This window comes from Perca fluviatilis, chromosome 12 (assembly GCF_010015445.1).
Source record: "Perca fluviatilis chromosome 12, GENO_Pfluv_1.0, whole genome shotgun sequence".
NCBI lineage: Eukaryota > Metazoa > Chordata > Actinopteri > Perciformes > Percidae > Perca > Perca fluviatilis.
Genome location: NC_053123.1, coordinates 28,413,883 through 28,428,647, shown reverse-complemented (window position 1 = coordinate 28,428,647; position 14,765 = coordinate 28,413,883). Strand labels below are relative to the sequence as shown.

At 39.2% G+C, this 14,765-nt stretch overlaps 1 protein-coding gene across 1 annotated transcript in view; it reads right to left on the bottom strand.

The window, feature by feature from the left end:
- Nucleotides 1-14,010, bottom strand: part of fer1l6 (fer-1 like family member 6) — a 35,313-nt gene extending 21,303 nt beyond the window's left edge. The window contains exons 1-21 of the mRNA XM_039818805.1: nt 13,437-14,010; nt 12,285-12,376; nt 11,493-11,604; nt 10,945-10,999; nt 10,483-10,614; nt 10,337-10,399; nt 9,673-9,751; nt 9,085-9,241; nt 7,035-7,221; nt 5,174-5,275; nt 4,975-5,065; nt 4,696-4,813; nt 4,379-4,613; nt 3,882-3,990; nt 2,761-3,004; nt 2,053-2,173; nt 1,615-1,715; nt 1,183-1,285; nt 771-890; nt 461-613; nt 160-331 (exon numbers count right to left, since the gene is read on the bottom strand). Of these exons, the coding sequence (XP_039674739.1) occupies nt 160-331; nt 461-613; nt 771-890; nt 1,183-1,285; nt 1,615-1,715; nt 2,053-2,173; nt 2,761-3,004; nt 3,882-3,990; nt 4,379-4,613; nt 4,696-4,813; nt 4,975-5,065; nt 5,174-5,275; nt 7,035-7,221; nt 9,085-9,241; nt 9,673-9,751; nt 10,337-10,399; nt 10,483-10,614; nt 10,945-10,999; nt 11,493-11,604; nt 12,285-12,376; nt 13,437-13,471 (2,581 nt within the window). The 5' untranslated portion in view covers nt 13,472-14,010. The remainder of the gene's footprint in view (nt 1-159; nt 332-460; nt 614-770; nt 891-1,182; nt 1,286-1,614; nt 1,716-2,052; nt 2,174-2,760; nt 3,005-3,881; nt 3,991-4,378; nt 4,614-4,695; nt 4,814-4,974; nt 5,066-5,173; nt 5,276-7,034; nt 7,222-9,084; nt 9,242-9,672; nt 9,752-10,336; nt 10,400-10,482; nt 10,615-10,944; nt 11,000-11,492; nt 11,605-12,284; nt 12,377-13,436) is intronic.
- Between the last annotated feature and the right edge of the window lie 755 nt (nt 14,011-14,765).

Sequence of the window (14,765 nt, the reverse complement as noted above, 5' to 3'; positions counted from 1 at the left end):
TTTACCGACGTGCGTCTGTGGAGAGAAAAGTCCGCTGTGCGTCGGGTGCAAAATAGGAATGATACATGCGTCGGTGTACAAAGGCAGTTGCGCTGAGTGCAAGATAGGGCCCAAAATGACCACAAATAATTAGAGAAAAGACTTTGCACTGCTTCTCACCTGTGCACAGCAGGCTTGTTGGAGGGCAGCTGGCGTCAGCGCCCCCGGTGGCCGAAATGAACCCTGCAGGCAGATCGTCCAGCATGTGGATAGACTCTGAACAGGGTCCATACCACAGATACACATCCAGCTTTGCTTGGACTGACAAGCCTGTAACACGCTTTCCTGGAGGCTGCACATATTCAAACATAGAGGTTTTTTTTCTGCCAGTCTCCTTACATTAAAGTTCTTTTGTGTGTGTGTGTGTGTGTGTGTGTGTGTGTGTGTGTGTGTGTGTGTGTGTGTGTGTGGTGGTGTTTACCTTTAGAAACAGTGTTACTATCTTGCCACAGTGGATTCCTCGGGCCTCCCGGCTGCTGGAGTACAGCAGGTCTCTGGCACGCACCCGAGAGTAAGCAACACGCTTGTTGTTGCTTAGCAACCACACAAATACATCGGGCACTGTGTGCTGGGGCTGCAGAATGTGAAGGCGTGCACATGTGTGTAAGAAACGTTTTTTGGATGTGCAATGTAAATAATAAAAAATGTGAATTCTTACAAAAAAATTGTTAGGATGTACATGAAAAAACACACACACACACACACACACACACACAGGTTGGGTTCCATACCTCCTCCACAAGGAAGCGTAGTTTGTGTGTGAGTTTTGTTGCATCCAGCAGCAATTCTTTCACACCACCAGTGTTTCTCTTCCTCTCAACCAAGGACTTGGCCTCTTCTATCATACTCTCCTGCAACACACACACACACACACACACACACACACACACACACACACACACACACACACACACACACACACACACACACACACACACACACACACACACACACACGTTGAAATGCATGATTTATGCACATCTTTGGTGCAAATGCTTGTTAGTATTGATATAACACATTTTATATGAACTGCTGACCTGGAAAAACCACCCACGCCACCCAAGTCAAGAAGTATTCTTAGTGTGTGTGTGTGTGTGTGTGTGTGTGTGTGTGTGTGTGTGTGTATGTCTCAGATTTCCCCACCAGTTCCTCTTTACACATGGTGAGGCGTTTCCTATCCAGCTGTGTCAGGTAGCTCGACTTTAGCTCTCCCTTCAACTTGGCCTCCGATGTTGCAATGAAACTCCTGCAGAAATACAGAACAGTTTGCAACACTTCAATATTCTGCAGGTCCTTTTCAGTGTTTAAAGTAACAGTGAATGCTGTTGTTATTTTGGTTTTGATGCTTTACAACAGCATTGAGGTGTCAAGGATTCAAATGGGTTTAGCATGAACACTTTCAAGTCAAGTGCTGTTGAACATATTCGTAAACAAAGTTTCAGTCCTGGACAAACTTCTAGATTAATGTAGGCTATGACGTAATTATATACTTTCTCACAATGCTGTTACAGTAAGACGTTCCCGTCATTGTTACGGTGAGACACCAAAAGTGTTATTATGCTCCAATTAGAATACCTGGCGTCCATACAGAACTCTCTGAGGATGGTTTTGAGCATATGCTCCGCCCCTGGATCTGAATTCCTGTTTAGCTCGGCTGCAAATTCCAAACCCTCCTCCTAAAAGACAAAAAATATGAGTTTTTTACTGGGATGGCAGTGAAACTATTCACAGAGTTATGAGGTAGGATTTTCAGTGACTTTTCACTATTACAACTACTGTACGTCAGGTCACTGCAATGTTACAAAAAAGATGTTTTAGCAGTCTCTTTAGACATTTAATGGTTTAAATACATTCCCATAATGAGGCAAGAGCACACATCAGATCATGTTGACAAAAATGTGATCAGTGAAAATAACATGCCATAAAAGTTTGTGTGTGTGTGTGTGTGTGTGTGTGTGTCTGTGTGTGCGTGCGTGCGTGCGTGCGTGCGTGTGTGTGTGTAAGTGTTCATACAAACAGAACAGCTATATTCTCCAGCATATTAGAGTTGTAGAGTCGGTAGGTTCGGTTCTCCCAGTGACTCAGCACATTAATACACGGCTTCTGCTTCTCCAGGGGAAGATGCATGTAGTGCCTAAATGTACACACACGCACATGAAACAACAGTTATCTACAGAACACTAGGAGAAAACAATGAAGAGCAATATGTTGTAAAGCTAGGAAACGCTCCTTTTCGCAAGAACTGAAAGACACCACCGAGCTACAAGATTGTGGTAATTACCAAACGTAAAAGGGTCGAGATAGCTAGTAATACTATTAAATATCTGGATTTACTTTGAGGCATCAGTCATCTACTCCCATTTATTAAATGCTGGATAACTTAATTTGAATTGAATCTTAAAGCAAGACTGTAACTTTTAAAAGACAAAATAACACAATAACACTTCCTCTTACTGTACAAGTACAGTATGTTTGACAAAAAATTAACTAAACTACTTTCCATGTCCAGAGCTTTCAACTAAACTAAAAGGAAAATGCTTTGTAATTCCAAACAAAGACAAATTAAAAGGCCAAACACTGCAATTATATAATAAGCCACATTCCTTCAGTAGTGTTTGAGACAGTGTACATAATTTGCACACAAGACAACATAAAGAAAACCATCAAACTTCTTTCTAGGCTCAACAGAGCGTGAAGAATCAAACAACAAAGCGGCTCAACTTGTTTCCGTCGACGATGAGCGGCCTTTGTGGAGGCGTGGTTGACTTAGAGGTCATAGGGAAGTCCTGAGGTTCCTTGGGTAGGAGAGGGGAGGATGGGTTGGAAATGGGGGAGCTGAGAGGAGAGGAGCCAAACAAGTCACTGCTATCTGGGACGTCCAGCCCTCTTCTCCTCCGACTGACAGCAGGACTGGGAGCAGGGGCGCTGGGCTGGCCTGCAGACTCCAACACGTTACCGTAGTTACCTGAATGAGGAAACAAAAGAAGAAGAAGGATTCCTTATTTATCACCAGCAGCAGTGAAAAGTAACTAAGTACATTTACTCAAGCAATGTACTTAAGTAGAATTCAGAGGGAAATGTTGTATTTTTTACTTCATTATATTTATTTCATAATTTAGTACATAACTACTTACTTTACAGATCCAGAATAGAATACAAAATATACTCAACAAGTAGCTTAAGATGTTATTAGATCAATAAGAATTCACAAGCTACCCAGCAGTTTATAAATTAATTATATAAAGTATAGTGTATATAAATATAAAATATGTATAAACAAATTAAAATTAACCCCCACATTTACCAGATGCAATATTAAAGTGATGTACTCATTATAGCATCAATAATTCAATCTAATCCAAAAACATTGTATAGGGTACATTATTTTAAACATTCGGCCAATCTACTTTTACTTTTGGTACTTTAAGTATACTTTTAAGTATACTAAAGTAACATTTTAAATGTAGGGCTTTTACTTGTAACAGAGTATTTCTACAATGTAGTATTGCGACTTTCACTTAAGTGAAAGATCTGAGTACTTCTTCCACCGCTGGACACCACTGCCATCAAATGTGTTTTCAGGAATTTAACCTACTGTACTGTACTGTGATTTTATTCTTGGTTTCTGTGATAAATGCAGGGTGGACCAAATAACAGAAACACTTTAAAATCCTCAAATTCAAAGCAATAACATCACAAACTACTCAAGAGTTGCATCAAGACATATTAAACGGAATATTATGAATTCCTTTGATTACAAAGTACTTTAATGTGTGAGGTGTTACTATTCAAAGCAACGCTTGTAAAGACAAGGAGTGAGATCAGTAGATTTGGAGACTTACCGAGGGAGAACTCGATGCTGATGGGCCTGTCTCCAATCTTCCTGTCAATCATGGTGGCTTCGAACAACGCCCCGAACAGCAGAAAGCTCTCAATGTTGTCTGAATCCAGCTGGACACAGAAACATCACAGTAGACTGTCATAATGAGGCATTTCTGGGACCTGAATATAGACATGTCCATTGGCACTGCAACATTAATTGCTGAATCAATCCAAATTGACTCATGACAATTGTGGCAATTGCAGCACATACAGTATATTGACACAAAACTCTACCAGTTGAATCATCAGACAGTAGTAACTATGTTGAAAAATGTGATTAGAAACTCAAAGGCTCATGGGCCTTGTAGTATTCAGAGCCATTTGCCATACCAATCTCACCAAAAAAGGAATAATTATTACCAATTGGTGTGACGAAACTATATTGTCTTATTAAATTACTAAACCGTGTTTCTATGTAGGGAAACATTGAGGATATTATTAAAACAAAACTTCTTACGACAGGAGGAGATTCCACAGGCAGGACCTCTGGAGCCAAAGCTTTTCCTTTGTCATCATCAGCAGCTCCTCCTGCTGCTCCTACCGCTCCTCCTCCTGCAGGAGTCTTACCATCCTTCCCTCCTACTTTCCCTGCTTTAGTGTCCTTCAATGGCTTGACCATTCTGCTGAGTTTGGACTCCGAACCAGTCCCTCCTGATAGGATCTCCACTGTGAGCTCCATGTAGACCCGACCCCTGACACATGCACGGATTGCAGAACTTGTTTTGGTTAACTATCTATACATTTTTCTCATAATTGAATGTATCTAACACTGACCTGTAGGACACGCCCTCTCCGATGCCCTCATTAAGCTCCACTGTGTCATCACCTATAGAATAGTTTCGGGCAGAGCCGTACAGGTTAATCCAAGCAGGTCCAAAAGTTGGTAAAAACCCTGGAGAAAGAGAGAATAAGATGAAGAGACACAAACTGGATGATTCCTGTCTGTCCTCACTGTGTTCCCTCAGTCCCCTTCACATATGTAGCCTATCATTCCCATAAACATTTCTTCTTTCCATTCGCCTGTCCTTCTTTCATGACTTCATCTCTCCTCACCTCTGTCGCCATCCTGTTCATTGGAGATGCGTCTCAAGTCAAAGTAATGGGTTCCTATGGCAACGTCGCTCATGCTTCCCTCATCCCAGACCTGTGAGGAGAGAGAAGTCAGCATCCTGTGAGGTTTATAGTCTGGTTATGCTGTAATTGTACATATATACAGTATATAGTTCCACCTCCTACATAGAAACGCTCAGACCTGAATCTTCAGTCTCTGACACAGAGGGGGAAACATCTCTGTGAAGACGATCTGCTCATTCCACACCGGGTCTGCTGTGGACTTCTGTGTAGATGTGCGACCCTGAGAGGCAATGGAGGAAGATTGAAAGATGAGTTAGACTTAAATAAAACAACTTGTGCTATATTCCAAACATGAGATGAAAGCTAAACATGGATGACTGAAAATGGACCGAGCTTTTTTTTTTTTTAAAGTTAATCTTTCCTCAGGACAATGCAAAAGTGATGACTTTTGGTTTAGAGCTTTGAGGATGTGTTTGTATACAATTTTAAAGGTCCCATATAATGCAAATTTTCAGGTTCATACTTGTATTTTAGGTCTCTACTAGAATATGTGTCCATGCTTTAATGTTAAAAAAACACATAATTGTTCTCATGCTGTCTGTCTGCATATACCTGTATTTAACCCCTGTCAGAAATACTTTGTTTTAGCGCCTGTCTCTTTAAGCCCGAAAATCCTATTCTGCTCTGATTAGTCAGTGTTTCTATGTCTTCTGCATTTCCACTCTCAGAGTCTCTGATCCGTCATTGCAGCCAGGGAATGACTGTAACAGCATCGTAGCGGCATTTTTACCTATACATAGTATAGTTGTGACATCACAACTGTACAGAAGCCTTGACTACTAGTCTTAAGGCACAGTTTCTGAATGAAGGCTGTGTGCATTTTTCTGTGCATTGAGCATTTTTATATTTTTACACTATTTATATAGCACCGCGACCTGCTTAATAATAAAAAACAACTGAAATCTTACTTTAACAATATGAGACCTTTAGTAATTGACACATCTGTAACCATTTACCATTTTTATGTTAGATCTACAAATGTGTCTGAAATTAGTCATATAAATTTTCACTACTTAGAATTTGTTCTTGTATTCACAACTTTTTAAACCTGTTTCTTAAAGGACAATTCCGGCGCAAAACGAAGCTAGGGGTTATTAACTGATTTGTACCTACTCTGTCGCTCTCTGGGACATGTTTTAATGCTAATCAAATGAGTTTGGAGCTTTGACGAGGCTACCGCGGACCACTGGTTAGCTTACAATGCTAGTTATATGGGGCATAGGGACACTCAAATGAAGTCGTTATCTATTACCACTAAAAAGGCTCAAAATATCACCACACGTTAACGTTAGCATATTTACATTGTAAGTGTACAGATAGTTTATTAAAAAAGATAGAAAAACGAGCGCCGTGTAAATTCCCATACTGTCTATGGAGATTCCACGTTGTACGGCATTCGACTAGTCATGACTGGTTTCCAAGATGGCTCCCGCAAATAAACATGAACGCGACTGTCTTTATAATCTATCTTTTTTAATAAACTATCTGTACACTTACAGTGTTGTCAATGCTTCGGTTCACATTTAGGGACCCTAAATATGCTAACGTTAACGTGTGGTGATATTTCGAGCCTTTTTAGTGGTATTAGATAACGACTTAATTTGAGTGTCCCTATGTCCCATATAACTAGCATTGTAAGCTAACCAGCAGTCCACAGTAGCCTCGTCAAAGCTCCAAACTCATTCGATTAGCATGAAAACATGTCCCAGAGAGTGACAGAGTAGGTACACATCAGTTAATAACCCCTAGCTTCGTTTTGCGCCAGAATTGTCCTTTAAAATACATTTGTGATTCAATAATTCAACTCTTTATTTGAAATCTTGCGCAATTTGGAGCCTCTTTGCCCAAAAACATACCTGCTGTCTTTACTCAAAAGAATTGGACAATTATATAATTGGACAACAAAAAGAGCTTCCTGATTAGTTTTTAAATGAGCCTATACGAAAATGACATCTGCTAGTAGTTGATATTCAACCCACCACTTGTTTGAAGAAGCCCACCACTACATATGGGTCGATGAGTGCTGTGTTGTCTCCTATGAAGGCCTTGGTGACGTTGGCCATGATGCTGGAGTTGTTCCGTGGAAGGCCTTCGGCTCGATACACCTTCACATAGAAACGAGCCCAGGGTCGCTCCGAGGGAAAACCTTCTGGTATCAGCAGGTTCCTGAGGAAAAGGCCATCACAGCAATACACAAATATATTTCAACCCAGTCCAAACTGATTTATAAAGCCTTTTAAAAAACAGGTTTATCAGCAACAACTTGAGAAAAAGCCAAGCTAATAACTCTAAGAGGGTGCAATATTCATTACATCAAATTATAAGAAGCTCAAAGTGTTGGAGATGATTCATCCCCAAGGGACATGAATATGCCCAGCATATTCATGCCATCTAAAATATATTACATGCAAGTGTAAATGTTCGCCTAATGTTGGAGCATGGCAAAAGGTCACATGGTCACCAAAATAATTAGTATCCATCTTCCGGGGACTGTGAGTAGTCAACCATCCTAAGAGACAGAGGGCTGATTGGTCAAATGTTTTTTTTATATAAATAGCAGGGTGTCATCTGCACGTAAAGAGATGCAATCACTATTGCTATAAACTGAAATTGAAAAACGCATTTTCACAATTGAAGTGCCTATATTATGAAAAAATCACTTTTTCTGGGGGTATTATTTTGTGTCTCTGGTGCTTCCACACGCATACAAACTGTGAAAAAAAAAACCATCCATGCTGTTTTGAGCGAGATAAGGGTTTCTGAATGTGTCCTGCCTTCAGTCTCCGGGTGAGCTGTTCAAAATCTGCACGGCTTTCTACATCACTAGCCGAAACGAGGGGCCTAGGGGGCTAACCGTTAGCATGCAAGCGCTAGCATGCTAGCTCCTTCTCAATGGCAAAACACTGCTACAACACACACAAATTCATCCTACTTACACTACTTCCATATCCCTGTTCTGCAGGTATTCCACGCAAAGTTGGAAGTGCGCCCTCGTTTAGAAGAAGTCTCCCAGCTAATTCTGCCTTGTATAGGCCGAAGTTGGAGAAACAGCTAGCTAGCTCATGTAATCCTTACCTAGCTACTGCACATGTGCAACTGACAACAAAGATCTTACAGAAGTTGAGAGGTCTCACTCTGTAGCTAAAACAGAGACCTAACACAGGGTGAATAGAGGAGCTGCAGCAATGTGCAGTACAACAAAAATATGGTGTTTTTTGAAAATTAAACCATGTAAACCTATTCTGATACAATCTCAAATTACAATTATGAACCTGAAAATGAGCATAATATGACCACTTTAAAGGAATAGTTTGGATATTGCAAGGTGTGGTTGTTTGACATACTTTTCCGTAGTCAATGTATTACCTAAAGTAGATGGCAGCCAAATGAGTTTTGTCAAAGGAGTCTGGTGGCTTCGTAGAGAGCATTAATAATGGCTTAAGTTTTCTGTCAGAAAGGGATGTCCGATGCCAAGGTGCAGTGAAAAAATATTCTAAATAGAGCGTAAACTTAGGCTGATATAGATTTTTTTAGGTTTCTAATATGCGTTTAGCTGCTACCCCCAGCAGTTGCATAGCTTAGCTTCTCTGTCGATACTCCTGTCTGCTTCTTTAAACTGTGGGTGTGCCGATCGTCACTTACTGTAGCTAACATACTGACTATGGATATGTACCTCATACAACCCAACTTAAAAAGATCTGAACTATCTCTTTAAGCAAAATAAATGTATATTATTATATATACAGTATCTCTTCAAATTTCAAACTAATATATTTGGTATATCTGGAGACTTACAATTCTAGTTTTTTGTAATTTAAAAATGACAGTGGGGCATTTTAAACTGAGGGTATAAAAGGTGAAGGCATACAGTTCCAGAGGTAATTCTGACGTTGTTAGATTCTATCTCACAACTACTATTAGATACCTTTACTATATCGTTACTGTTTCTGTAACCTTTCCCAGAAAACCGAACTGGTCTAATGAAGCAGAAAAACTGCAAAACATTTAGAAAAAAGATGGGGATTATACTTGTCTATCTTTTCCTCAGCATCACTCGCTTTTGGTCCTGGCTTTATGGTGTCTCCCTTCGCTGAGACGCTGATGTCACACTTGACATAACCTTTGACTCCAGTGCTAATGTCACCAGGATTGGTCAGCATTGCCCACTTATTGATGAATTGGTGACCTGGGGGAGCAAGAAAAAGAGAATGAAATCAAATCAAAGTTTCAAGCTTATTTAATTAAAAAAGCACTTTAAAAAGAAAACTGGTTTGCACCAAAATGCTTTGCAAAGACGTACCGTATATGTATACCCATACAAGCATAAATACATATGTGCATAGATGTTGTGGAAATAAAACAACATTAAAATGCAAACAAGTTAAAACTGAATTTAAAACATATATGTGCATATATGTTATTTTTCATAAATGTTGTGGAAATAAAGCTAGATTAAAACAAGTTTAAACACAAATTATACCCAGGGAATTAGATAAATCAGAAAAATGGAATTGAAATCAGAAAAATAATGTAATGGCCTCTGGCAGGCTATAAACCTTTAGCCTTTTCAAATCACTGCAGCTGCTGTTAACCACATTTCAGAAAGAGTTGAGCTACCTGGCTGTCTGTATACTGTCCACACATCCAGCTTGAAGGCTCCAACACAGAAACTCCTCAGCATTTTAGAGTGTATCACCTGGTGAGAGTAAGAGACACGGACAAGACACAGAGCTCAAACTTGAAACTGATAGGCCTTTGAAAAACCTCGCAACTCCAGACTACCAGACCATGAAAGCAAACATTTACTTTCATCATCCAACTTGTAGGATTTCTGAACTGATCATTTACAATGATAGACACCTAAAACTAGGGCTGGCAATATATCGATATTATATCAATATCGTGATATGAGACTAGATATCGTCTTACATTTTGGATATCGTAATATCGTGATATGACATAAGTGTTGTCTTTTACTGGTTTTAAAAGCTGCAGTACAATAAAGTGATGTACTTTTCTGAACTTACCAGCCTGTTCTAGCTGTTCTATTATTTGCCTTTTCCCCACTTAGACATTATGTCCACCTTACTGGTGGTTATTTATCTAAAATCTAAGTGTGAAGATATTTTGTTAAAGCACCAATTTTCAACCCTAGAATATCGCCACAATATCGATATCGAGGTATTTGGTCAAGAATATTGTGATATCTGATTTAGTCCATATCGCCCAGCCCTACCTAAAACTTATCTTTGAAATGCTCATTGGCTGTTCTTTTACTCACCGTCAGCCTGATGACTTTATCGAAGAAGACCTCTTTGTGGGCAAAGAAGTCAAACACGAAATACTGGCGAAAAGAAGAGAGGGGGGACAGTTTTAGACTGAGACACAGATGATTCAAATGTCTTTTTTTTCAGAATTGATTCTTACCTCATTGTAAAAGGGAGCGTTGGTTCCTTCTTTGACTGAAGTCTGTTTCTTCTCATCACCGATCTCGATCACCACACTGGGGTCGATGTTTTCTCCCACCAGCTGCCTGGCCTCTGTGATGTTAATGGAAATCTACGGGCCAGATGAGAAGGATTTATTCCCAATAAGGCCTAAAAAAGACTATATAAATTACATATATACATACAGATGTCTTACACTGTAAAGCACATTGTTTTGTAATGTTTGTTTTGTAATGATATTGTGCATATTTTCCCTCATATTTTTTATATTTTAATTTATATAATCAACTTAGAGCGTTCTGTACCTTTTTCTTTTCATGAATACTCTTTTCATTACTACTCGACAGAGCTCCCCCGAGAATTAATCAAGGTTAATCTTACATTTCATATAATATATAAAACACAAATATATTCCATAACTGTGTGTTCTGTATGCTGTTACCTGGAAGTGCTGAGGCTTCTCTTCACTCATCTGGATGCAAGTTCTCAGTTTGGCCCTGTGGAAATTTCACTGTGCAGTTCAGTGTCTCAATCACATTTTTCATCCAGACTGATCATCACAGCACAACAAACAGACAGAACACTTAATAAACCACCAAGATAAATAGAAACTTGACACATCCTGGTGACATGTTTATTTTTTAGATTTCTGGCAATAAATTGTGATGTGCTGTGTCTGTGCATTAAGGTTGACAAAAGCACGCGCAACCAGATGATAAATTCCATGGTGCTGGACAGAAGAAAATCTAAAATACAGGAAAATAGAGTCTGCACACTAGATATTTAATTACCGCCAAGTGACGTTTTGAGCGTCAAGCTCTTCATCACACAAAAAATAAATAAAGGAAAAGCTTGTCTGAAGAAGAGCATGATGCTTAAAGGCCACTCGGGGGTAATTAAATATATGTTCATGGCAGCATTTTGCTTCTTAAATACTCGTATTTGCTCCCAAATACTGCATAAGTTATCTGTAATGTGAATATTTCATACCTCTTATTGTTTGGTATTATTCTGGTTCTGACTGCAGAGCTTCCTGGTTGGTCCTCAGTGTTTATTACCTCCACCATGGGAGACGCTTCAGAAGGCACCTCCGCCCCACTGTCTGCGTACACAAACACAGACAGACTTTATTTTGCACAACTTCATGTAGCCAAGAGAAATAAAGAACATGTCTAACTACATGTACAGTGAGCTTTCAATTAGTGGGAAAAGGTCAGTGAAGTTGTTCTATGCATGACTACAAATCTTGATCATCTATCAATGTGAGGTCTTGGTTGTCAGCCATCTTTTACGCTAACTAACACCAGCACAGTGACATAACACAAAGAAGTCTCTTAAAATAATTACATTATTTTGAAATATTCAATAATATGCAAATTTTCATGTCAGATTGAGTCGGAGTTGGATGTAGAAATATTTCAGAAAACGACCATCTTAAAATCCTGTCAGAGGACTTTTTTTAGCACACGGGATAAACAGGGACAATTACATTCTGTGAGGATACTGTTCTGTGTTGTCATTGAAAACCTAAATGACCGTTAATTGCTGTTAGAGCAGTGCTCAACATGCGACTGTTTGACAAGGGTTAGTCTCACCCACAGTGATATAACAGGAATACCTACTCTGTTGTACACTGTAAATACAACCGTGTGTGTGTGTGTGTGTGTGTGTGTGTGTGTGTGTGTGTGTGTGTGTGTGTGTGTGTGTGTGTGTGTGTGTGTATGTAAGCGTGTGTGTGTGAGCATGCATGTGTGTGTATGTGTGTGTTGTCCGGGGCCTCACCCACAGCTCCCTTGTTTGCTAGGACCAGGTCTGTGTTGACTTCCTTCTTCTTCTTCTTCTTTCCTTTCAGGCCAAACATCAACTTGGCCTTTCTGCTCACATAAGAGAAGGAAAACGTTCAATCAGTCAAATCTTATTATCAAGCTTCTCTGCTACAGATGACTTCCATGTCATCCAGGGAAGATCTGCCCATGTCTGGGGGTCAGGGACAGTCACTGACTACGTTTACATGCATACTAAAGTTCCAATTTTATTCAGAATACGACAAGTTTGCAAAATGTATATGGGTCAGGTAAACAGCATATTTCGTTTGGATATTAAAAAATTAGGTCTTATTACAAATGTAGTCTTTGCCTTTAAAGACATATTGGATATGCCGATATTATTCGACTTTTAGAAGCATTCTTTGGCCATGTATACAGCGTATGTGGAATATGCATCTTAGTTGGCGTTTTTACCCCAGTTTGCGACACACAGCCTGTTGCCTTTTCTGGTGTTTTATTTCACATATAAGTAAGAAACCAAGCTGAGTTAGATGCATGTATGTAACTAAATATGATTATGTGTCTATGAATAATAGCAGTATCTTGAATTCAGATTTTCCACCAAAATGCAATCAATATTTTGTAGAAAAGAAGAAATGCTTTGCAATAAAGTCCCTTGAAGTATTCCCTCTAACAACAACCTTCAAATACTCTTTAAATTCAGTTTACTATTGCAAAAACATTCCTTGGGAATAAATACAATATAATTATTATTTGTTTAAAATGAGGTGCCACAAAATACTTTATTAAGTTGTATTGAGTAAGCTGTGGAAACAAAATTTAAACAAAATTGTTTAACAATAGTTTATGTTTCCATTATATAACTCCTTTTTTTGACCTATTTCTTACTATATTTTAACTTCAAGAATTCTGATATTTTCTTTATAAATATTGACCATTATCTCAGAGTTTATTTTTTTTCACTGTACCACCAGTCTCCAAAAACAGGAAAAAGATATCCTTCATTGAAATCTCAAGTGTAAAAACAAAGTATATTTTATTCAACTGACAGACTGATAGCTTGTGGATCCTGGATTGTCAAAAGTAACACAGAAGTCACTTTGATGCAACAAAATATTCAAAAACAAAAATCATTTAAACTGCTCACCGCCGCTGGGTTTCAGGAGTGTCTGAGTAATCCATTCTGCTGAAGTCCAGAGATGTTTTTCTTTTTCCACTAACAGGGACCAGGAGGGTTCGGGTCCTTCGGTTTACAACTAAAAACCACCACCAAAACGACTCAAAACAACTCACATCTGGATGCTTTCCTGCCCTCTGTGTGCTTAAAGGATGTCTGATGATTTGTTATCTCCTCATCTCTCTCTGCTCAGACTAAGACACAGGACATTGTCCCTGTCTTGGACAAAGCTGAATAAGACAGAATGCTTTTATCACCTGAGTGACCCTGGCTAATTTCCAGCACATAAGTATGCTGTCAGTTTTCTAGTCATCATCGTTTGCTCACTCTTTACAGCCCTTCCTTCACTAGAAGTGCCTTTATCATTTGACTTGACTGCACTGTAAATAAAGAAACTCGTCCTCACGAAAAAGCCTGCGCACTCTCCACACATGCTCACGTCCAAATAATGAACTTGATCCAGTCTTGAATATCCCGTGTCCAGCTCGGCATCTTCCTCCTCGTTCTAAAGAAAATATTGTGATTCCATCCTGGCCAATGTTTTACTGGCTGTGGTTCCAGCGGCTCATTTTCTTTACAGTGTTGTGTTGGTTTGTGGTTTAGGTAAAGGGACCTGCCCTGCTTGACCTGCCCTGCTTGTTCCATTGTTTTTTTTTTCCGATTGCTAAACGACAGTGGGCACAACTGGAGTCACATGTGCAAAACTCTAACCCCAGTCTGCACAGCAGCAGTTCATGCGAACCAAACTCTAGTTCGTTTTTCATTGCTTGAACACAGTTTTCAAAACTCTACACACTTATCCCATGACTTTTACCACAACGTGCACAACGCTGTAGATTTACAGCACTTTGTTCAAATGCTAACACACTGCTGTCAGAACTGTTAACCACACATTCAGAACAGAAAAGATTTCAGTCTGGTGCCTATCAAACACTGCTGATTGCAATTTTAGCTGAAAGCCTATGCAGGTGTCTTTTTTTAGAGTAGTTATTGAACATATACGGTATTTATACAGAGAAAGCTCAGAAAGCCTTTTTTTTGTATACAAACACCAAATAAGAATGAAACAATTATACACTGTACTGTTTGAGAGAAACAGGTAAAAGAGCAAATATACCAATATGTCCAGGTAAGATGTCTGAGGTTATGTACACAGCTATAAAAAAAGTGAAAAACACTATATCTTTACAATAGTAAAACTGTGTTCTTACTGTTTTTCAGAAAGTAATGGAGGTGAAAGCAATGGAAACACCACATTCATTTGTATTTAGAGATGATGCAGACATCCAATGTGATGAA